The 25,089-nt window shown below is 47.6% G+C and overlaps 1 protein-coding gene and 1 pseudogene across 1 annotated transcript; both read right to left on the minus strand.

The window, feature by feature from the left end:
- Positions 1-1,617: 1,617 nt before the first annotated feature.
- LOC141182715 (uncharacterized) lies at positions 1,618-2,356 on the minus strand (annotated as a pseudogene).
- A 281-nt stretch (positions 2,357-2,637) lies between these two features.
- Positions 2,638-18,115, minus strand: LOC141182645 (gastrula zinc finger protein XlCGF66.1-like). The gene is made up of 7 exons (XM_073660806.1): positions 18,034-18,115; positions 7,176-7,326; positions 6,867-7,046; positions 6,661-6,784; positions 6,480-6,577; positions 6,192-6,282; positions 2,638-3,146 (listed from the first exon to the last, which is right to left on the minus strand). Exons 2-7 carry the CDS (start codon positions 7,266-7,268, stop codon positions 2,779-2,781), a joined length of 954 nt encoding a protein of 317 aa, XP_073516907.1. The 5' UTR covers positions 7,269-7,326; positions 18,034-18,115; the 3' UTR covers positions 2,638-2,778.
- Between the last annotated feature and the right edge of the window lie 6,974 nt (positions 18,116-25,089).

Below are 25,089 nucleotides of genomic sequence, written 5' to 3' on the forward strand. Positions count from 1 at the left end.
ACTACAGAAGTATTGATTGCAGCTGGGCGAGGCTGGACCTCGTCTAGCACAGAGAGAGAGAGAATTAACTCCCTCACTGCCGAAAAACACAAAGCACAAACAAGTCAGCTGCGAGAAGTCAGGCTGTGTACTCGTGACGATCTTCGTGGCGACACACCCGTGACATGAGGTCGCTGATCGCTGCAAAGTGTCCTGGACCATTTTTTGGTCGTTGCTCTCCCGCTGGTCAGCACACATCGCTGTGTGTGACCAGCGGGAGCAGCGATCAGGCTGGTAACTATGGTAAACATCGGGTTACTAGGGGCACACGCGCACCTAGTAACCCGCTGTTTATCATGGTTATGAGCTTGCTAAAGTGAGCGGTAACCTCCCGCTCACTGTAGCAGAGTGGTAACCATGATAAACAACGGGTTACTAGGAGCGCGTGTGCCCCTAGTAACCCGATGTTTACCATAGTTACCAGCCTGCTCCTGCTTCAGCAGGCTCGTAACCAGGAGCAGGACATCGTGGAACGATTCTTTCCACGATGTCGCTGCTCCCCTGATCATTGGTGAGCCTGCCTGTTTGACAGCTCACCAGCGACCACATAGCGACGCAGCAACGATCCCTGACAGGTCGTATCGTTGTCCGGATCGTTGCAGCGTCGCTAAGTGTGACGGGGCCTTTAGTTTCTGAGCATTATGATGGCCTCTAACTTGGATGAGATTATCCTCTAATCTCTGTACCTTATCAGTAAGCTGTGACAGGATAGAAGTGAGGGGACGTATTTCAGTATTGTATGTTGTCTCCAGCCTCTGAATATATTGCTCCATGTCTTCTTTAGTCGGGATAAACGCAATCTGATATACAAATAAGTTATGTTGTTCCCCATATCAGAATAACCTGTGGCTGGGAGGTAAATGTCCCTGTGAAGCAAGCACTGCTCAGTATGTGGGCTTTGGTGAGAGTACAGGGAGATTGGTGGAGCTGTTTTCTTGTGAGGCCGACATTAAGAGAGAAGTTGGTGCAGGACTTACAGTCTGGAGCTGTCTGGCATCATGAGGGTTAAGACTGCTTCTTTTTCCACGCTGAGGTGAGGCAGTAATAGCTCCGGAGCAGGAAGATAAGACCTTCCATAAGAAACGCTGCATACCAGACATGCTGACAGAGGTGACAGACCTCAGATTAACCTCTGATCTCTTTTTTCTTTCCCATATCGAAAGTCATGTTTGAGGCTGTAAATTGCTTATAATTCCCCCAGGAACACGGTCTGAAGAGAGTGCTTTCAGTGTGTGCATTCTCTTGGTGCTGTGTCCAGGCCATGTCCTTCTTGTTGATGTACAATACGTCTGAAGGTGGCGTTGATTGGAAGCAGGATTGTGTGATGTAACAATCTTGTGTGATGTAACATCCTTACGGAAATGCGAGTTGTGACGCCAATGGAATGACGCCAGAACAGGAAGTGCGTATGAGTGTTTTTATTTTAAAAAGGCCAAACATGAGGAATGAGAAGGAGTTATCCTAGTAGTGGACAACCCCTTTATGAAGATATAATTTTTGGCTAAAAATGAAAAAGTATTCTCCCCTGTTTCTCTGAAGTTTGTTAAGGGTTGATTTCCGTGTAAAACATTTCCTGCATTAAGAACATGAAAATGGCTTCTCGTCTGTGTGAGTTCTCTAGTGACTAAGAAGTGATGATTTCTTCACAAAACATTTCCCACATTCTGAACAGGAAAAAGGTTTCTCCCATGTGTGATTTCTCTTGTGCTTAACCAAATCTGATTTTTGGCTAAAACATTTCCCACATTCTGAACAGGAAAAAGGCTTTTCCCCTGTGTGAGTTCTCTTGTGCTTAACTAAACCTGATTTATGGATAAAACATTTCCCACATTCTGAACAGGAAAAAGGCTTCTCCCCTGTGTGATTTCTCTGGTGTATAACCAAATCTGATTTCTGGATAAAACATTTTCCACATTCTGAACAGGAAAAAGGCTTTTCCCCTGTGTGAGTTCTCTTGTGTGTAACAAAACCTGATTTCCAGCTAAAATATTTTCCACATTCTGAACAGAAAAAAAGGCTTCTCCCCTGTGTGAATTCTCTTGTGCTCAACCAAATCTTTTTTCCGGCTAAAACATTTTCTACATTCTGAACAGGAAAAAGGCTTCTCCCCTGTGTGAATTCTCTGGTGCTTAACCAAATCTGATTTGCAGCTAAAATATTTTCCACATTCTGAACAGGAAAAAGGCTTCTCCCCTGTGTGAGTTTTCTTGTGTTCAACCAAATGTGATTTGTAGCTAAAACATTTTCCACATTCTGAACAGGAAAAAGGCTTCTCCCCTCTGTGAATTCTCTTGTGTGTAACAAAACCTGATTTCCAGCTAAAATATTTTCCACATTCTGAACAGAAAAAAAGGCTTCTCCCCTGTGTGAATTCTCTTGTGCTCAACCAAATCTTTTTTCCGGCTAAAACATTTTCTACATTCTGAACAGGAAAAAGGCTTCTCCCCTGTGTGAATTCTCTGGTGCTTAACCAAATCTGATTTGCAGCTAAAACATTTTCCACATTCTGAACAGGAAAAAGGTTTCTCCCCTGTTTGAGTTCTCTGATGTCTGATACAATTTGATTTCAATGTAAAACCTTTCCCACATTCTGAGCATGAAAAAGGCTTCTCCCCTGTGTGAGTTCTCTGATGTCTGATTAAACTTGATTTCTCTGTAAAACATTTTCCACTTTCTGAACAAGAAAATGGCTTCTCCTCTATGTGACTTCTCTGGTGATTAACAAGATGTGCTTTCTGGTTAAAAAATTTCCCACACTTGAAACAAAAAAAATCTATTCTCTGCTGTGTGAATGCTTTGATGTTTAAGAAAAGACTTTTCGAGGGAAAAACTATTTCCATATTCTGAACATGAAAATGGCTTCTTTGCTTTAGGAGCAATTTGTTTTTTAATGCTTATTTTGTGACTTTGATTTTCCTTAGTGGTCGGTAATGAATCAGAAGACAGGACCTGTTTCATAGGATCAGATGACAGATCTTTGCTGTGAAGGGATGATGGTATATCTGGGTTAATGGCATTCACTTCAATTGTATCTTGTGTGATCTCAAGATCATCTGATTTAAAAATTGAAGATGTCAGCTGTCCCTCTGATCTCCTGGTACAGTCATCTGCCAAGAATAAAACCAATTATTATTTATGAATAACATATCCTTAAAATTTATATTGTTGAATATTTCTACTTAAAGTCTCCATAAAAATGTACATTATGTAAAAGTATCATTATTTACCAAGAAAACATCACAGAAAAAAATCAGCCTTACCAACACCAAATCAGATAACAAATGCATTAGCATTTTAGTGTTGGTTGGGTGTACTGGGGTGTCTGTCCATGTGGGGTGCACTTATATAGTGCTGGGCAGCCCTCCTGATCTAATAGTATGGGCATCATCACTATCCTAAGCCAGACACTGTGCATCACACCTACCTGTGTGACTGGCGTCCTATGCAAGCTTCTTCTGTGTGCATCTTTAATACTAGGCAACCACACCCTCCATGAATTTGGTAGGTCTGGGAGTGGTTTCTCCATCAGTATTTTGCCCCCACCTTTATCATGGGGGTCTGCGGCATCCTGCTAGTGCATTTGTTATATGATTTGGTGCTGGTAAGGCTGTATGTTTTTCTGTGATTTTTTTTAAATTTTGCCCTATGTTAGCCGTCATTATTCATCAAGACAATAACAGTTCACATTCTAATAGAAAACCCCATAAGATGAACCAGTGGATCGTGGTGTTCAACTGTTTGTTCATTCTGCCTCCCAAATATGGAATAAAAAGCCATCAAACAATGTTATGTAGGGGAAAATAATATCAATAAAAACTTCTACTCATCTCACAAAAAACAAGTCCCCACTCAGGTCCATCATCTGTCAATGGAAAATCAGAAGTTTCCACATTATTAGTGGCTCAAAGGCTTTTGAAAAACAACATGGCTTCCATAAACCAATTCAGCAATATCCACTCTCCCAAAGTCAGATCTCCCCCTCGCTTCTGAGCCTTGCAGTGTGCCCAAAATACATTTAGCATCCATGTATATGACATTACTATAGTGAGAAGAACCCACTAAATTTACGGTGTGTGTCTCCTGGAGCACAATCTGGACACTATGTGTTGGGTACTGAAATTATAAATTTGTAATTTTCACTCTCCAACATCCACTGCGTGCTAATTTCCGGAAAGTGCCTGTCGAATCAAAATAGTCACTACTCCTATAGATTATTTCACTGAGGGTTATAATGTCCAAAATGGATTCACTTTATGGGGATTTCTACTGCTCTGGTTTTCTGCAATTTGGTCACATTAGGGCTTCTGTAAATGGTGGGTCCCATCTCCTCTGGGATTTGCTCATGCGCAGTCTGCTTCTGTCACCAGGAGCCGCCTTACTCATCCTGCAGGCGGCGCTGGTGATGGAGGAGACATCAGAACCAGAAGCTCTGGGCGGCGCAGGCTCTGTCCAGCCACTAAGATTAGGGAGCCTGGGACCATTAGTACCATCCAGTCTGGCAGTATGGGTGTGTGTGCTGTCCAGCTGGAGTAATCTGCTCCCTGCTTCAGCCATTTGGAAAGCACCACACCCTACTAAAGCTGGAAGCAAATTGCAGGAAGCTGCCAGATACAGCCTTGTTCTCCTCTGGTTCAGTCCTCTGTTATCAGCTCCCGACTTGTGTATTTGTTTCTGTTGTGACCTCGGCCCGTGCACTGACTACTTTTGTGGGATTTTGTATTTTCTCTGACCTCCATGTTCTGACCCGGCTATCTGACTATTCTTCTTGCCATCTCACACCACAGAACATTAGGTTACACTGTGGCCCAAGCTTAGGGGGTCTCTGTCTAAGTCCAGATCCATGTAGAGGGATTAAAGGATGATGAGCAAGGCAAACCCTGGGATCTGGAAAATGGAGTAGATAGTGCCAAGCCTGTTTGTGGTGGCCATCTTTTGAGCTGCCAGGTGACAATGAACCGTGTCCCCAATACATTGTGTCTGCAAACTATTCCAGCAAGATCTGCATTCAAATAGCTAAATGGTGCTCCTGCCCTTCTTAACCGGCCATGTGCCCAGACAGTAGTGTACAACCGTATATGGGGTATTGTCAGATTCAAGAGAAGTTGGAATATTATTTGTAAGGTCCATTTGTTTCCTATTATCCTTTGTGAAGAATTCCAAAGTTATCACCATATAAAGTGACACATGTCAGATTTGAAAAATGGGCCCAGATAGGAACACAAAACTGGCTGCAGGAAGGGGTTAAATCAGAGTATTTTGGTCACTAACTAGTATAGTCAAAACTGTGAGTATAGACAATAACATCTACTGAAATGATCAAACTCAACAGTCTCCATCAGTAAGTAGTGAGTAACTAGTGGTGAAACCTCTCTGGGGTAATTGGAGTATGGGGCTCGGTGGCTCTTGGGAATCTAAACTATCATAAGGGCCAATATTTTCTATCAGAAGAGTTTCAAGAAGAAATATTAGACGTTCAAAGAGAACTTTTTATAATACTGCAGAGCTGAGACATCTTAAATTTAGCTTAAAGCTATATCATGTCACAAGTGTAATGTTTTTTTTTTGTTTAGTTTATCACAATCTGGTTTGAAGTTAGTCGGTTTTAAAAGAAATTGAAAAGTCAGGATAAAGGGAAACTCTGTTGTTATTGTACAGAAATTCACACTTGCCCTCACTGCACATTTAATGTTGTAGATCATAAATGTGAAGTTTGGCCAGAAAGACTGGACCTGGTCTTGTAGGGACCATATGAGCACATTCAGCAGCTCAGAAGGGAGAGAAGGCAGATTCATCCAATAAGATATCAGGGGTCTAGGAAGCCAACAGCATCATTGCCCTCCGCTTTCTCTTACAGATCCATCATAATATTTTTCTTCAAGTGATTTTCTGGCTTTGTGGTTTACAGATCTGGGCAGGTAACGTCTCCTAATCACAGTGAGTAGGTGGATCCTCCAGGTTGTAAGTTCTATGGAAAAGGGTTTCAATGCCCAAAATCATTTGAACAGTTTTGGGTGGAAGAGAATGTTGTGGTCTAGAGACAAAATGGTGATCACATGATTGTGATAAGGCCGGACTACACCACCGATAAAGCAGCCACAGCCGGTGACTGAGAAGAATATGTGACTTCTCAGCATTTAGTGGTTACTACTCACCTGGGTAGTTATATGTAGGAATCTTCTCTTTACCCCACTCATCACCCCTCACATATGTCTCTGTAGTATTAATATGGGTCAGATCTTCACCCTGAAACAAATATTGTAAAAGTCACAAACAGGTGAGAAGTCACATCTATGATCAACTCTAATCCTGACATCTCCACCGTTGTCATTACACAAATAGAAAACACATAATACTGGTGGATAAAACTAGGTTGAACACAAGACCCTCACAGCCGTCTACACATCATAGGGGAGATCTCATGACACCTTCTCTCCATCTACCTGATGATCCTGAGGAACATTGGGATCTTCTTGTTTACAGTCATGTGGAAGAAAAGGATGGGGACATCTGTCTGGTGTTGTCCTCTTACTGGATAGATCTGGAAGAAACACATACAGGGACTGAATTTATTCTTTACATACAGATAATTATAGGCCGTGTGTATTTAGTCCTGTCTATTACCTGGTGATGTGAGGGGCTGGGGAACCTCCATCATGACGACCTTGTACAGATCTTTGTGTCCTTCTAAATACTCCCACTCCTCCATGGAGAAATAGACAGCGACATCCTGACACCTTATAGGAACCTGACACATACAATCATACCGTCATTCACCGATCCCTTCATAGTGTTACTGTATAATGTCCCAGCATTCCCAGCAGTGTCACCTCTCCAGTCAGCAGCTCAATCATTTTGTAGGTGAGTTCTAGGATCTTCTGGTCATTGATGTCATCATGTATGAAGGGGTGAGATGGAAGCCCTGTGATTGGGCTCAGGGGTCTTTCCCATCCCTCAGACACATGGACCTGACAGCGCTCACTAGTGGTCTTCTTCACTAATATGTAATCCTGGTTATGGAAAGACATATAAATAAATCTCACTCCAGACATTTCCAGAGTCCTCACCTCTCCAGTTCTGTCCATCTGTTATTCCCATAGATAAGAATGATGTAATGTGACGTCATCAGAATCTCTCACCTCTCCAGTAAGCCGGAAGAGGATCTCTAGGGTGAGGTGTAATATCCTCTCCGCCATCTTGTCTCTGTCCATATTCATCTTTGATGGGTCCATAAGGAAAAATTATCTTAAATAGAAAATCTTCACTGAGAGGATCTGATATTGTAGGGACCTGAATGAGAAGATGATGAGCCGATGTAACATCATAAAAATCCTGTGTAATAATACAATTACTGGAGATAAAAAGGGGAAACATATGAGGAGATATATTATTTTACAGTATTTAGTTTTCTGCTTTACATCTAGTAATAAAACCTATATATTTTAGGCCACAGACAACAAGCAGTTTCTTCCTTGGAGTCTGTAGCTGAATACGTTTCTCAAAGACTCATCTTCCATAAAGCTAAATTCTCGTCTCATTTACCGACACTGCAATCGGCATTAGCAATACTGCAGGAGATATTAATTACACATAATATGAGAAATAACTACTTCATGATGAGGATGACATCTTCATCTTCTACTACGGCTCTAGAAACATATTTAGCCAGATTTCTTCACTAACTACATCTCCTCTGGTCGTCTATATGAATGTTTCCCGTCTTCCCCGGACTGTAATCTTCTATCACGTTAGATCTCATGTCTGATTCACACACAGAAGTTTGAGGCTTTGATACATGGTAAGGTTTTTAATATTAAACAGAGTATGACTATCCCGAATGGGTTCATCTTGCCATGATGGGATAGCTTTCATGCTATTTTTGATCAAAAACAGTGTTGCTAAGAACCCTATTTTATTTAAATGCACTTTTGCTTTTTATTTATTTATTTACAGCAGGGTTTATGATCATTTTTCTTCTTATAGTTTTTTTCTGATTTATGGCCATAGTAAACATGCATTTATGTGCTGCATGGATACCAACTTAAACCAAGCTCAAATTCTGCGTTTTTTCACGCGCACCATAGTGGCCCTGTGGGCTGCTGCTATGGATGATACACCCCTAACTATCCAACTATCATATGGTAAAAATCTCATAGGTCCTGGATTTATTAGTATCTGCAACAAGAATGGGACTAAGTGAGTATTTATTAAAGGAAATCCACTCCACGGACTACCCCACGGCCAGCAAGCATCAGAATCTTCACTGAATAAAAAGCCATTTCTCAGCAAACAGACCTCTAATATGAAGCCTACAGGTATGTATAGATTCACGTTTCTATCACCTGTATACCAATATTAGAGGTCAGATAAGTCCCAGGGGGTGACCGATTCCCTTTCATCAGCCGTGGGGTAATCATAAAACCAGATATGTATCAAAGTATTGTAAGGTGGTTAATGGTTACGTAGTCGATGGGAGGTATGTGTCACAGAGATGGCTGGTCTCTGATGTAACCCGGAGTGCTTCTCTAGGGCAGATAAGCACCTGGGAGCCGGGTTACGGGTAGCTAGGAGAGAATGGGCGGGTCCAGCTACCCACATACCTCACCTCTGGGTGTGGTTAACAGCCTATAAAATGGAGGATGTTGTTTGGCACATGGTCTGTGTGTTTGGAGGGAGAAGGCCTCCTGTGTATGATTGTCTTCAGACCAAGCCAGGACACTGGACGCTACCCCAGCTTGTGTGCCACACAGGCCTGACTGAGCAGAGACCTGCTAAAGACATTTACTTTGTTTGCCTGATCTAAAGGCTATTTGCTTTTCTGTTTGGCTTCTGGGTTTATGAAGCAATAAACCCACATGAACTTTTAAAGGAACATGCCTCCTGTTTTCCTCCCGTCGCACCCAAGTGAGTAAAACCTCTACAATTGGCGTTAGACTTGCGGGCAGCGTTACAAGCAGAGATGTGTGACTGCTACAGCATGGACTGTATGTCCTGGGTGAAGTCTGTCGCAAGCTAGCAAGCATCACCAGACAAAATGGAGGACCTGCTGAAACACCTGGTCCAGTCACAGAAGCATCAACAGGAGACCAACAGGCTGTTGTTACAGCAGATCCAGCAGCACTAGCAGGAACAATGGCAGCAGATGCAGCTTCTGGCAACCACTATCCAGGGCAGGATGAGCGCTCCAACCCCAGGTCCGACTGATGACTCCCATGTCCGGAAGGTGATATGAAGGGGTTTGCATAAAATGACCCCGGGAGATGACGTCGAGGCCTTCCTGACGGTGTTTAGAAAGATCGCAGAGAGGGAGAAATTTCCGCAAGAGCAGAGGTACTGGTGCCATACTTGACGGGAGAGCCCCAGAAGTACACCTAGTAGGCGTACTATGATTTAGCTTTGCAGGACGCCCTATTTAGCTTTGCATAGTACGCCCAAAAGGCGTACTATGATTTAGCTTTGCAGGACGCCAAAGAGTATGGCAAGCTAAAGACTGAGATTGTTGTGCGTTTGGCGATAACAGTGACTATCAGGGCACAGCAGGTTCGTACCACCTCGCTCCCAAATGTTTGACCTGTTGCACCTGGTCCAGAAGTGGCTGCAGCCGGAGTCCTCAATGCCTGCGCAGATGGTAGAGTGGATGGTGATGGACCGGTTTGTGCACTCCCTGCCGAGGCCCATACAGCCTTGGGTTGCCCAGGGTGATCCCCAGAATGCGGATGAACTGGCAGACTGGTCGAGAGATACCAGGGGGTTGAAGGTTCCTTGGGAAGGCTGCCCTCTCCATACTGTGTGTCCCAACAGGGGGTGGAGGCCCAAAAGGTGGTGGGACTTCCAAGGCCCAAAGGGACGAGGGAGGTGGTGCCCAAGGTCCATACGGGTGATGTTGTTTGCTGGAGGTGCCACGGCCCAGGGCATATAGCCGCCTGTTGTCCCCTGACCCTTGAGCCGATGGACTGCAGTATAGGACATCGTTGTTCATATTATTCAGCCTGCAGTGTGAACTGTCCACCCAGTGAGGGGCCACAAGCATGTCCCGTGAAGGTGAACGGACGGGAGGTAACGGCACTACTAGACTCGGGGAGTCTGGTGACCCTTATGAGGGCCACCGTTCCTCTACAAATGATCCCTGGGAAAAAAGTCGTCGTTCGGTGCATTCATGGTGATGCTAAGGACAACCCATGGCCAGAGTGGACCTTGAAATGCCCACGGTACTGAGTCCCACAAAGTCGGCATCATTCTGGACTTGTTGCACCCTATTATTATAGGCTGGGACTTTTGTTTGTTTTGGGATCTGTTGGGGAAGGGTTCTGGGTTCGCTGGCTCAGATAAGAAAACAGTTAACCCTAATGAGGTATCACCACACCCAGAGTCAGACAGGTTTCCCTTTTGTGTCCTTGTGGGGGATAAGGAGGTAGTGCCCCCTGTGTCTGCCATTCCGGAGTTAGGGGTGACCAGCGAGAATTTTGGGTCTGCCCAACATAGGGACCTAACTCTGAAGGAAGCCTTTACTAATGTCACTGTTATAAATGGGGTTGCACAGGAGCCGAGGCTAACACAAGGTTTCCCAATTTTATTATGAGTGGGGAGTTGTTGTACTGGGTCAAGAAAGTGAGGGAGGAGTGTGTGGAGCAGTTAATAGTGCCAGGCCCCTTTACAAGGAAGGTGTTGGACATGGCCCATTCACATGTCCTGGGGGGACATCTGGGAGTGGAAAAAACACAGGAACAGATCATGCAAAGGTTCTATTGGCCTGGTTGTCACGGTGTCACACTGTCACAGAATACTGGAGGTAGGGGGCCTAAGCTGACCCTAAGCTGGGGCCCTGACTAATCCCTCAACCTGGAGGTACTGTTAAAGGTACAGAGGTCCAGGCCGCCAGCGTAACCCCTACCTCCTGAGGATCCCTGCACCTCAGTAATCTAGTCCTGAGAATGACCCCGATCACAACAATTGGGAACCAGAAATAATATGCCCACACACAGTATTTAGACGAACGAGACAGTACAAGGGAAAAACCAAAACCACCTTGCATACAACTTCTACACAACTACAACAGAGGGAACACCAACGGGAAAGGAGATAAATGATAAAGCGAGGAAAGGGAAAAAACACTTCCAAATACACTTATCTCAGCAACTCCAAACACCACGATCCGCTCTGTAAGTCTGAATGAAAAGCTTTCACCGACACCTCCCAAACAGACCTGCAGGAATATGAAGGAGTCTCACTAAAGAAGCATTGATTGCAGCTGGGCGAGGCTGGACCTCAGCTAGCCCAGAGAGAGAGAGAATTAACTCCTTCACTGCCGAAAAAACACAAAGCACCAACAAGTCAGCTGCGAGAAGTCAGGCTGTGTACTCGTGACGATCTTCGTGGCAACACACCCGTGACACACGGGGAAATATTTAAGTATTGCAGGTCTTGCCCTACATGCTAGTTAACCACCCCCACCTCTCACTTTCGAAGTCCCCTTGTGCCATTGCCCATTATTGAAGTGCCGTTCGAAAGAATTGCTATGGACTTGGTCGGTCTCCTGGTTGAATCAGCTCGTGGGCATCAATATATATTGGTTATCCTGGACTATGCCACACGCTATCCTGAAGCTTTCCACTGAGAAACTCCTCCGCAAAATGTATAGCCTGTGAGTTGGTCCACGTTTTTTCCCCGAACAGGCTTACCAAAGGGAGATACTCACCGATCAGGGAATTCCCTCTATGAGTAAAGTGATGAGGGAGTTATGCAAAGCCCTTCAAATCTCCCAACTGAGGACTTCAGTATACCATCCTCAGACAGATGGCCTAGTCGAAAGGTTTAACAAGAATCTGAAGAGTATGCTGAGGAAGGCCATAGAGAGGGATGGTAGAGACTGGGATTGTCTCCTACCATATCTGTTGTTCTCTAACCGAGAGGTTTCACAGGCCTCTACGGGGTTCTCGCCATTCGAACTCCTGTATGGCTGACATTAGCGGAGTCTCCTGGATGTCACAAAGGAAACCTTGGAAGCCAAGGTCACCTCCCACAAGAGCGTCATCGAGAACGTTGCTCTGATGCAGGAGAGGATTGCGAAGGTGATGCCCATTGTAAAAGAACATCTCCTCCAGGCACAAGAAGCTCATGCCAGAGTCTACAACCAGTTAGCCAGAGTGAGGCAATTCAATCCGGGAGACCGAGTCCTCGTGCTAATTCCTACGATGGAAAGTAAGTTCTTGGCCAAGTGGCAAGGGCCGTATGAGGTGGTGGTAAAAGTGGGTGAAGTGAACTACAAGGTTCATCAACCGGGACGACGTAAGGTGCACCAGATATCAAGCTGTGGCAAGACAGAGAGGCTGTGGAAGCTCCATGCTTGCTGGGCAAGCCAGAAGGTGATGTTGGAAGAGTCGCAATAGTGGAAACGCTAACAAAGGCCCAGAAACAGCAGTGTTGGGAGTTGATGCAGAAGAAACGGGATCTGTTCTCGCAATTGCCGGGATGCACAAGTATCATAGAACACGAGGTTCTGACGGAGGTTCATGTGCGGGTAAACTTGAAGCCCTATCAAATACCTGAGGCCCAAAGAGAGTTGATCTCCAAAGAGGTAGCTTGTATGCTGAAGCTCGGTGTCATTGAAGAATCCAAAGGCGGTTGGTCGAGCCCGATCGTCTTGGTCCAAAATCCCGATGGTGAGTGGAGATTCTGAAACGACTATCGGAAGTTGATTGAGGTCTTCAAATTTGACACATATCCCATGCCATGCGTCGATCAGCTGATCAATAGGCTTGGGCCAGCAAGGCACATAACCACCTTGGATCTGACGAAGGGATATTGGCAGATCCCCATGGCACAGGTAGACAAAGAAAATTGCATTTTCTACACTTGACGAATGCTTCCAGTATGTCCGGATGCTGTTTGGACTGCAGGGGGCCCCTGCAACCTTCCAGAGAGCCATGGATCGCATCCTTGCATGCCATTAGAAATATGGCGCAACATACCTGGACAATATTATTATCTTCAGTCCAGACTGGTAGAGTCATCTGGAAAAAATCCAGGCTGTGTTTGATGCTCTGAGGAAGGTGGGGTTTTCAATAAACCAGAAGAAATGTAGCATGGGGAAAGAAGAAGCCAAGTACCTAGGATATGTAGTGGGTAGAGGCGAGAAAAAAAAAACAAATTACTAAAGTAGAAGCAATCCAAAATTGGCATAGACAGCTGTCGAAAAAGCAAGTCAGAGCCTTCCTGGGAATCGTGGGATACTACAGGAAATTCATCACAAACTTCACCATGATGGCCGCACCCCTGACTGACCTCCTTAAAGGGACAAAATCAGCCATGGCCAAGTGGACGGCAGAGGCGGAGACGGCCTTTCAAGAGATGAAACTGGCTCTGTGTAATCAACCGGTCCTGGTTGCCACGGACTTCAAGAAAGAGTTTATACTCCAGAAAGATGCCTCAGATGTCGGTTTAGGAGCAGTCCTTTCCCAGGAGATAAACGGGGAGGAGCACCTTGTCCTCTACCTGAGTAGAAAGCTGTCATCCTGTGAGAAAAATTATTAGGTCATAGAGAAGGAATGCTGTGGGCTATAAAGTGGGCGGTGGACACTTTACGGTACTATCTGTTAGGTTGAAAATTTAGATAGTATCCGACTATGCCCCACTGGAATGGATGAGGGGTCACCCTCTTGTTTTTAGCCCTACAGGACTTCTACTTCCATGTAGAACATAGAGCATGGAAGCTACATGGTAATGTCCATGCCCTCTCGAGAATCCCCTGTCTGGTAGTAGAAGGTGCCAAGTCCCACAACTTTAGGCAGAGGGGGGAGATATGTAAGGTGGCTATTGGTCACGTAGTCGATGGGAGGTATGTGTCACAGAGATGGCTGGTCTATGTGATGTAACCCGGAGTGTTTCTCTAGGGCACATAAGCACTAAGAGGATTGTTTGGTGCACCTGGGAGCCGGGTTACGGGTAGCTGGGAGAGAATGGGCGGGTCCAGCAACCCACTTACCTCACCTCTGGGTGTGGTTAAAATGAAGGCTGTTGTTTGGCACATGGTCTATGTGTTTGGAGGTAGATGGCCTCCTGTGTATGTTTGTTTCAGACCAAGCCAGGACACTGGACACTACCCCAGCTTGTGTGCCACACAAGCCTGGCTGAGCAGAAACATGCTAAGGACATTTACTTTGTTTGTCTGATCTAAAGGCTATTTTCTTTTCTGTTTGGCTTCTGGGTTTATGAAGCAATAAACCCACATGAACTTTTAAAGGAACATGCCTCCTGTTTTCCTCCCGTTGTGCCCAAGTGAGTAAAACCCCTTCAATATGTATAAAGAAAAGGGTATGGTACTCAGAGAATGTTTCAATAATCCGCCACAATGCGTTTCCCCAACAGGTTCATTAGGAGGCTTGATACAGGGATGATAATTCATGATGTTAAGCATAGTGTGCCTAATAGTCAGGTGTCCATGTTTAAATATCCCACTTCATCCAAAACCCCAGACTAGGAGGCCCATTCCAATTCCTAGAGGTGAATTGTCACAGGATATACTGTACCGCGCCTACGCTACTTCTCATGAGCTAGAGGTTCAATAATGTCCATCCCCTAGTGTGCATGTCCGGAAGTGACGTGCTTTACACTGAAACGCCAGATAAACTGATTGCCTCCGCGCCACTCAAACCTGTGACTGCGCATGCCCGTAGTTATCATTCCACGACGGAGCACATCCAAGATCATTGTCCACAAATGCACATGCCCAGATGTCTGCGTTCCACACCTGAGCATATGGTATTGGATTGCATTCCAACAGAAAAATCCTCTTTCTGAGATCAGTATCATGGGAGACTAAAAACAAGTATTGCACATCCTCCCATCATGCAATAGGCACGTAGATCTACTTTATCACTACAAAAAATATGAGATGGTGGCCCACAGAATATTCCTAAATGGTCATATTTGAGCCCTATTGCATAATTAGAGATACACAAGGATCACCACACTTGTTAGTTACTAAATAGTATAAGTGGGATATAACTGATAAGAAATAATTCTGATATAGAAGCTCAGATCTCTTGATGAAGTAAAACAATGTGAACCTCATTCACAGGGAACTGAGTAGCAATGGGGAGAGAATAAAATCCAAAAATGTAATCCAGAATGGGGCAGTATGCATACAAAACAACCATAGGAAATTTGCTCATTCAGTCCCGTAGGGGCTCGCTTTCCTTTTTGAGGATACATCTATTGAGATCACCCCCTCTCACATTGGGTTTAACCACCTCAATGATGCAAAATGAGATGTCACTTGTTTCACCTCAATGTGCACTGTTCATGTGTCTTACTAATGGGGTGTCCCGACCATGGGGTATTTCGCCCAAATGCCACCCCACACTCCTCCTAGACTGCCTCTTGGTCGTGCATACATAATCTAGGAGGCAGGTGCATGTGGCCACATATACAAGTCGTGAGGCTTTACAGTTGGAATAATCCCTCTGGAAAAAGGTTTCACCTGTAGAGGAACGCGAGAAAGATTTACATGGTCTCATCCAATTACATGTACAACTTTCTCCACAACTAAAGAAACCACAGATTCTTCTATCCAGCCATGTCCGCTTCGGTGCAGGTTTTTATAGAAACTATGCACTAAACAGTCCCTAATTGACCAACCCTTTCTGAAAGTTATTGTGGGAATAGATCCCACAGCACCCTCAGGTCCTGCTCAGCCACAAGTACATCCTAGTGTTTTCTGAAGATATTAAAGCTAAGGTCACTCTGATTGTCACAAGTTCCTATTACTTATGTCATCCCATATTTTTCTTGCTCTCTTGGTTAGGTATTGAGGAGTGTCTCTCTCCTGTTTTTCTGCAAACAATCGTGCGGAATCCAAAATGTACTGTGGGTACCTTTTTCCTTGAATCTGGTGTTTATGTCTATCGCCTCTTTATTAATATCTGTGACACTAGAGCAGTTTCTTCTCAACTGTAAAAATTGGCCCTTGGATAATGCTTGTTTTTTTTTTTTTTTTAGGAGGCTGGGGTGGTTGCTATCCCACTTTAATACTTTATGGTAGATGAGTGTCCCTAGGGTCCCATCCAGGGCAGTGGAGTCGGAGTCGTGGAGTCGGTGCCCATATTGATGGAGTCGGTATAAAATGGACCGACTCCGACTCCTAAAATAAATAAATTGGGTACAGTAGTTCAATGTAGTTTGTGAGGAATATTTTTTCATAAGAATTTGGGAAAGTTATGAAATGTCCTATAAATGTCTGTCCTAGTCCTGATCTAAGGGTCTAGGCTTTTAGCTGAGCAAAATGTGCCCCACCGTAAATTTATCACTTAAAATGAGCCATGTATGAGGGAGTCGATGTCATGGAAATTGAGGCGTAGGAGTCGAAGGTTTCGCTTACCGACTCCATAGCCCTGGCTCCCATCCCGTTCTTTCTTGATTGGTACATCCAGGAAAGGCAACTGGTAATACTTAAACTCTGATGTAAATCTAAGGCCTACTCTATGGATATTGAGTTCCCTGACAAATTCAAGAAATTGTTCACTCGTCCTTGACCAGATGATAAAAATGTTGTCAATATATCTATCCCATGCCCCAATATATGGATGCCACCACTTATTATCATCCCTGAATATTGTGGTTTCCTTCCACCAGCCCAGGAATAGGTTAGCAGATGAGGGGGTACAGGGGCTCCCCATCGCAGTACCCCTGAGCTTGGGTAAGTACTTCCTGTCAAAAAGAAAGATGTTATGAGTAAGAGTGAATTTTAGAAGATCCTCCATGAAGTCATTATGTCTGCTACACTCTATTGATCTTGATTTCAATAAACGTCTTACTCCTCTGATACCATCCTCATGCGATATATTACTGTACAAAGCCTCGATATCTAGTAAGGCCTGCTCCCCTACATGCCTGTATACATGCTCGAGGGTATACATGTAGGGGAGCAGGCAGAGGGAAAACCATTGCCGGAGGGAGTATTCAAACTGTAAAACCTCAGGACTGTGTGTGGGGGGATGGTGGTACTGTAGGAACATTACTCTGTGTGGGGGGCATCATACATATTGCAAAAGGAGCATAATGGGGGCATTACACTGTGTGGGGGCATCATACATACTGCATAAGGGGCATAATGGGGGCATTACACTGTGTGGTGCATCATATATCATGCGTAAGGGGCATAATGGGGGCATTACACTGTGTGGGGGCATCATACATACTGCATAAGGGGCATAATGGGGGCATTACACTGTGTGGGGGCATCATACATACTACATAAGGGGCATAATGGGGGCATTACACTGTGTGGGGGCATCATACATACTGCATAAGGGGCATAATGGGGGCATTACACTGTGTGGGGCATCATACATACTGCATAAGGGGCATAATGGGGGCATTACACTGTGTGGCATCATACATCCTGCATAAGGGGCATAATGGGGGCATTACACTGTGTGGGGGCATCATACATCCTACATAAGGGGCATAATGGGGACATTACACTGTGTGGGGGCATCATATATACTGCATAAGGGGCATAATGGGGGCATTACACTGTGTGGGGGCATCATACATACTACATAAGGGGCATAATGGGGGCATTACACTGTGTGGGGGCATCATACATACTGCATAAGGGGCATAATGGGGGCATTACACTGTGTGGGGGCATCATACATCCTGCATAAGGGGTATAATGGGGGCATTACACTGTGTGGGGGCATTATACATCCTGCATAAGGGGTATAATGGGGGCATTACACTGTGTGGGGGCATCATACATCCTGCATAAGGGGTATAATGGGGGCATTACACTGTGGGGCCAGTAAAGGGGTCCTGTACTATGAGAACAATACGTTTCCTCCCTTCCTGTCTCCATAGTTGGGTCGTATGTATCTATTACAGGAAACAGAACAAAAACCTTATGATTCTTATAAAGGGGCAACACAAGACCCCAAAAGAGTCTCGGTGCTGAAGGGGTTAATGCCCCCTGCGCCCAGTAATGGGGTCTCCACATACCTCCACCTGCAGAGCCGCCACCACATATATGGCTGCTCTGTGCGCACAGGAGCTGTGATGAGGTCACAGGAGGGGAGGAGTCAGGGGTCACATGATCAGGGGCCTCAGTGGATGCAGGACTCTGCTGTGCTGGTTGTCATGGTGCTGGATGAGCTGAAGTTTATGTGTGGGGTCAGGAGGGGTTTACAGTGTGGATGTAGCAGAGCCGCGTGTGTACGAGGTGTACGGAGCGGAGCCGCGTGTGTACGAGGTGTACGGAGCAGAGCCGCGTGTGTACGAGGTGTACGGAGCAGAGCCGCGTGTGTACGAGGTGTACGGAGCAGAGCCGCGTGTGTACGAGGTGTACGGAGCGGAGCCGCGTGTGTACGAGGTGTACGGAGCGGAGCCGCGTGTGTACGAGGTGTACGGAGCGGAGCCGCGTGTGTACGAGGTGTACGGAGCGGAGCCGCGTGTGTACGAGGTGTACGGAGCGGAGCCGCGTGTGTACGAGGTGTACGGAGCGGAGCCGCGTGTGTACGAGGTGTACGGAGCGGAACCGCGTGTGTACGAGGCGTACGGAGCAGAGCCGCGTGTGTACGAGGTGTACGGAGCAGAGCCGAGTGTGTACGATGTGTACGGAGCAGAGCCGTGTGTGTACGAGGTGTACGGAGCAGAGCCGCGTGTGTACGGAGCAGAGCCGTGTGTGTACGAGGTGTACGGAGCAGAGCCGCGTGTGTACGAGGTGTACGGAGCGGAGCCGTGTGTGTACGAGGTGATCGGAGCGGAGCCGCGTGTGTACGAGGTGTACGGAGCGGAGCCGCGTGTGTACGAGGTGATCGGAGCAGAGCCGCGTGTGTACGAGGTGATCGGAGCAGAGCCGCGTGTGTACGAGGTGATCGGAGCAGAGCCGCGTGTGTACGAGGTGATCGGAGCAGAGCCGCGTGTGTACGAGGTGTACGGAGCGGAGCCGCGTGTGTACGAGGTGTACGGAGCGGAGTCGCGTGTGTACGAGGTGTACGGAGCAGAGCCGCGTGTGTACGAGGTGTACGGAGCAGAGCCGCGTGTGTACGAGGCGTACGGAGCGGAGCCGCGTGTACGAGGCGTACGGAGAGGAGCCGCGCGTGTACGAGGCGTACGGAGCGGAGCCGCGCGTGTACGAGGCGTACGGAGCGGAGCCGCGCGTGTACGAGGCGTACGGAGCGGAGCCGCGCGTGTACGAGGCGTACGGAGCGGAGCCGCGTGTGTACGAGGCGTACGGAGCGGAGCCGTGTGTGTACGAGGTGTACGGAGCAGAGCCGAGTGTGTACGAGGTGTACGGAGCAGAGCCGTGTGTGTACGAGGTGTACGGAGCAGAGCCGTGTGTGTACGAGGTGTACGGAGCAGAGCCGTGTGTGTACGAGGTGTACGGAGCAGAGCCGTGTGTGTACGAGGTGTACGGAGCAGAGCCGTGTGTGTACGAGGTGTACGGAGCAGAGCCGCGTGTGTACGAGGTGTACGGAGCGGAGCCGCATCTGTACGAGGTGTACGGAGCAGAGCCGCGTGTGTACGGAGGGGAGCCGCGTGTGTACGAGCTGTACGGAGCGGAGCCGTGTGTGTACGAGGTGTACGGAGCGGAGCAGCGCGTGTACGAGGTGTACGGAGAGGAGCCGTGTGTGTACGAGGCGTACGGAGCGGAGCCGCGTGTGTACGAGGTGTACGGAGCGGAGCCGAGTGTGTACGAGGTATACGAAGCGGAGCCGCGTGTGTACGAAGTGTACGGAGGGGAGCCGTGTGTGTACGAGGTGTACGGAGCGGAGCCGTGTGTGTACGAGGTGTACGGAGCGGAGCAGCGCGTGTACGAGGTGTACGGAGCGGAGCCGCGCGTGTACGAGGCGTAAGGAGCGGAGCCGCGCGTGTACGAGGCGTAAGGAGCGGAGCCGCGCGTGTACGAGGCGTAAGGAGCGGAGCCGCGCGTGTACGAGGCGTACGGAGCGGAGCCGCGTGTGTACGAGGTGTACGGAGCGGAGCCGAGTGTGTACGAGGTATACGAAGCGGAGCCGCGTGTGTACGAAGTGTACGGAGGGGAGCCGTGTGTGTACGAGGTGTACGGAGCGGAGCCGTGTGTGTACGAGGTGTACGGAGCGGAGCAGCGCGTGTACGAGGTGTACGGAGCGGAGCCGCGCGTGTACGAGGCGTAAGGAGCGGAGCCGCGCGTGTACGAGGCGTAAGGAGCGGAGCCGCGCGTGTACGAGGCGTAAGGAGCGGAGCCGCGCGTGTACGAGGCGTACGGAGCGGAGCCGCGCTTTTGCGAGGCGTACGGTGCGGAGCCGCGCGTGTGCGAGGCGTGCGGAGCCGAGCGTGTGCGAGGCGTGCGGAGCCGAGCGTGTGCGAGGCGTACGGAGCGGAGCCGCGCGTGTACGAAGCATACGGAGCGGAGCCGCGCATGTACGAAGCGTACGGAGCGGAGCCGCGCATGTACGAGGTGTACGGAGCGGAGCCGTGTGTGTAAGGAGCGGAGCTGCGTGCATACGAGGTGTACGGAGCGGAGCCGTGTGTGTACGGAGCGGAGCCGTGTGTGTAAGGAGCGGAGCTGCGTGCATACGAGGTGTACGGAGCGGAGCCGTGTGTGTACGGAGCGGAGCCGCGTGTGTACGAGGTGTACGGAGCGGAGCCGCGCGTGTACGAGGTGTACGGAGCGGAGCCGCGCGTGTACGAGGTGTACGGAGCGGAGCCGCGCGTGTACGAGGTGTACGGAGCGGAGCCGCGCGTGTACGAGGTGTACGGAGCGGAGTCGCGCGTGTATGAGGTGTACGGAGCGGAGCCGCGTGTGTACGAGGTGTACGGAGCGGAGCCGCGTGTGTACGAGGTGTACAGAGCGGAGCCGCGTGTGTACGAGGTGTACGGAGCGGAGCCGCGTGTGTACGAGGTGTACGGATCCGAGCCGCGTGTGTACGAGGTGTACGGAGCGGAGCCGCGGGTGTACGAGGTGTACGGAGCGGAGCTGCGTGTGTACGAGGTGTACGGAGGGGAGCCGTGTGTGTACGGAGCGGAACCGCGTGTGTACGAGGTGTACGGAGCGGAGCCGCGTGTGTACGAGGTGTACGGAGCGGAGCCGCGTGTGTACGAGGTGTACGGATCGGAGCCGCGTGTGTACGAGGTGTACGGAGCGGAGCCGCGTGTTTACGAGGTGTACGGAGCGGAGCTGCGTGTCTACGAGGTGTACGGAGGGGAGCCGTGTGTGTACGGAGCGGAACCGCGTGTGTACGAGGTGTGCGGAGCCGCGTGTGTATGAGGTGTACGGAGCGGAGCCGCGCGCGCGCAAGGTGTACGGAGCGGAACCGTGTATGTACGAGGTGTACAGAGAGGAACAGTTTGTGAACGAGGTGTATGGAGCGGAGCCGTGCGTGTACGAAGTGTACGGAGCGGAGTCGTGCATGTACAAGGTGTGCATATCTGTGCACTGTAAGGTGGCTTCCGGACAGGTCATGGATGGGAGGTATGTGTCCCCGAAGTACCAAGCTTCGGTGATGTAGGACCCGAAGAAGCAGGCTCCAGCACACATAGTGCTGAGAGGGAGTTAATGGGCCCGGATTAAAGGGCCGGGTTATACGAGCAGCTGAAAGAGCTGGGGGTCATAAATTCATATATATGGGGTACAATGTCCCCAGCATCACATTTGCCAGTAAATGCAACTATACTCACAGAGCATACCACAGTTATTTCATTAGTGCTGGAAAAAAATTGCATTGAAATGAAAGGCAACATGTTTCAAAATGAAGGAATGTAATAATGTTGCAAAGTTGAGCACCTTCACAGGATAAAAGAACATCCAGGGCTACTGCCACTCTCATAACAAAAGGGACTAGTTGTACATCAATCCCTATCCGAGGGACGGATGTGCCTTGTGACGCTGACACACTAAGGTTAAGTGGACACGTAGCATTTTTAATGCGTTTTTGCGGCAGTTTTTCAGTGCGAAAACGCATCAAAAACACTCTACCAGCTATTGCAATGGTAATCCTGATATGCTGTGCACATGATGCGGAAATTACCATTGCGGAAACAAACGCAGCATGACCATTATGCCCAGAGTTTCCGGAGTGTTTCCCGCCCATTGACTTTAATTGAAACGCAGAAAATCCACAGGTATAATATTTATACCTGTGGATTTGCTGCGTTTCAATTAAAACCAATAGACTTGAAACGCTCCGGAAACCCGCTGCGAGTGGTACCCAGGTCGGCTGGGGAGGACTACTACTCCTCTCATCCGACCACCGTTCCTGCTCATAACAGTGTCAGCGGCGCAGCTGAAGAGATCAGTAGTTCTCAGCCGAGCAGGGAACCACCAGTAGTTAAAAAAAGAAAAAAAAACACTATACTCACCTGTCTGGCGCCCCCGATGTCCTCCCGATGTCCCCCAGCGATGTTCTCCTCCCGGTGGCTGGCGATACACTGCAGGGAGCACGCTCGCTCCCAGCAGTGTACTGCGCTCTATGGACCTGCGGTCTCGTGAGCGATCAGCTGATCGCTCACTTGACCTCACCGTAGGAACATTCTCAAGAATGTTCCCATGGTGGTAAGCTCAACGGGGCTGATCAGCTGATCTTCAGCTGATGAACCTCAGTGACCTCCTGCAGCAGCAATGTACACTGACAGAAGTGATTTTACACCCCTGTCAGTACACATTGCTGTCTTCTACAGTAGTGACATCAGTGATTGCTGATGTCGCTGCTATAGAAGTGACATGGATCGCTGAGGGACAATCATTGACGGTAATCGTGGACTATATCATGGCGGCGGACAGGTGAGGGATATGGTTGTTTGTTTGTTGTATTTTTTCAGGAGACGAGGGATTCGGGGACTGAGAGTGTAATAAAAAAAATTTTAGAACCGTGTTTTCTATTTCATTAAAATACTTTATTCTGGCCGTGTATTTATTGATAAAGCGGCAACCACTCTACTACGCAGTTAGTAATGGGGGCGTCTTATAGACACCCTCCATTACTAATCTGGGCTTCACGTCAGCCGCAATACAAGGCTGACATGAACCCCAACCCCATTACCCCACTCGCCACTGCTACAGGGCAGTGGGAAGAGCGGAGGCTAAGCACCAGATTTGGTGCATCTTATGGATGCGCCATTTCTGGGACTGCTGAGGGGTGATATTAAAGGCCGCTTAGGGGGCTAGTATTCATGGCCCCTTCCCTGGCTATTACTGTCAGCCCGCAGCTATCTGTTTAGCCTTTTCTGGTTAGATTTTTATAGGGAGACCCCTATTTTTTTCTGAGGTCCCCCTGTAATCTAGCCAATAAAGACTAAACAAACAGCTGTGGACTGATATTAATAGCCAGGGAACATTGTTGGGTAATGGCCCCTTCCCCAGCTACTAATAGCAGTGGTCGGCTTTCCTTCTGCTGGTTATAAAAACAACGCAGGAGCCCACGCCATTTTTTTTTTAAATTTTAGGCTCTGTGCCCATGATCCGGATGTAGCAGCGTTTTGGATGCATATTTTTTGCTGTGTCCAAAACACTGCGTTCTATTGAACACAGGTAAATCCGCATAAAAAGAAATTGGGAAAAGTCTCCAATAAAAAATAATTCTCACTTTATTTGTGCAAAATATTAAAATATATAAAAGTCCATGATAGCGGAGATACAATCTCGACGCATTTCTGGCTTACGCCCTTGGTCAGTGATCATCACTGACTAAGGTGCGTAAGCCAGAAACGCTTTGAGATTGCATCTCCGCTATCACGGACTTTTATATATTTTAATATTTTGCACAAATAAAGTGAGAATTATTTTTTATTGGAGACTTTTCCCACTTTCTCTTTATACTGGCCACGAGTCACGGCATTGTGGGTCTGAACTCAGAAGATATGAACAGCAGGATGGATTAAATGCATGGTGAGGCATATATTGTTTTGTTGTTTTTTTTAAGGTAAATCCGCATGTGTTAACTGAACCATGCGGATTTACCGCATTCAATACTTTCTAGTAGTCCAATTTATATTGCGGAGACTAGCGACTCCGCAAGAGAATTTGACATGCTGCAGTCCTGAAAGACGCGCCCCATGTCAGTGTCCACGGATGATCCGCAGCCTCTGATGCACGCATAGTGAACATGGGATTTCTAGAGATCCCATCCACTATGTGTAACATCTGAATGCTGTGGGTTTGACGCTGTATAAACAAGCGGCTCCTGATCATGGCCATGTACCCAAACTCACCCGCAGCATGTCAATTTCTGTAGCGGACACACTGGTCCACGTCTATTTGGCTCAAGTGGTCCGATGGTAGGTAATTTCAAATGTGGACACCAGGGGTGGATTAAGAGTAGCAAGGGCCCCGGGCAGTTTAGAAGGCGCGGGCCCCCCCCCACCTGATTTATCACGTGACATGTCACATGATCCCCTGTGATAGATCATGTGATAGTTCACGGGAAATTAATTTGGCACAATATTAATTGTGCTACCCCATCTGAGAGCAGCACAATATAGGGGCAGATACCCTGATTCCAGCGATGTGTCACTTTTTCAGCTGCTTGTTGTCATTTTGAGAAAATCACCGTTTTATCTGCTGCAGATCTAGCAGCTCTCTGAATGCTGCGCTCTGTATAGCCCCGCCCACACCACTGATTGGCAGCTTTCTGCCCATGCTCAGTGTACACAGAAATCTACTGATCAGTGATGGGGGTGGGGTCCTACAGAACTTACTAGTCAATTACCTTCTAACAAATCAATGATTTTATCAAAACAACACTAAGCAGCCCAGTAAGTGACACATTACTGGAATCAGTGCCTCTAACCCTACATTATGCTGCTCTCAGATTAGGTGGCAAAAACCTGATGACAGATTCCCTTTAAAGGAGCTGTAAACACAAAAAAGTTTGTATTAAAAAAAATACAAGCCATTTGTGAAATTAACTTTTTTTCATTGTTAATTCACATTAGACTGTATCTTCAACACTTTTGTCAGCAGGTCTTATTACAGACTCTGAATAGGGCAGCTCTCTCCCTCTCCCTCAGCAGAAAGTCACAGCATGGTTAAAAAACGGGATCTTTTATGATTTTCTTATAATAAATAAAAAAGGACAT

This window comes from Phyllobates terribilis, unplaced genomic scaffold (genome assembly GCF_046119375.1).
Source record: "Phyllobates terribilis strain yellow unplaced genomic scaffold, ASM4611937v1 Scaffold_35__1_contigs__length_13245226, whole genome shotgun sequence".
Lineage (NCBI taxonomy): Eukaryota > Metazoa > Chordata > Amphibia > Anura > Dendrobatidae > Phyllobates > Phyllobates terribilis.

Excerpts from the sequence above, each read along its gene's own strand:
- LOC141182645 (XM_073660806.1), bottom strand. The coding sequence starts at position 7,268 with ATGGACCCATCAAAGATGAATATGGACAGAGACAAGATGGCGGAGAGG. Across the intron at positions 6,283-6,479 it reads ATGTTCCTCAGGATCATCAG|GGTGAAGATCTGACCCATAT; the intron begins GTAGATGGAGAG and ends TATTTGTTTCAG. Across the intron at positions 3,147-6,191 it reads TCCTACATATAACTACCCAG|ATGACTGTACCAGGAGATCA; the intron begins GTGAGTAGTAAC and ends TATTCTTGGCAG.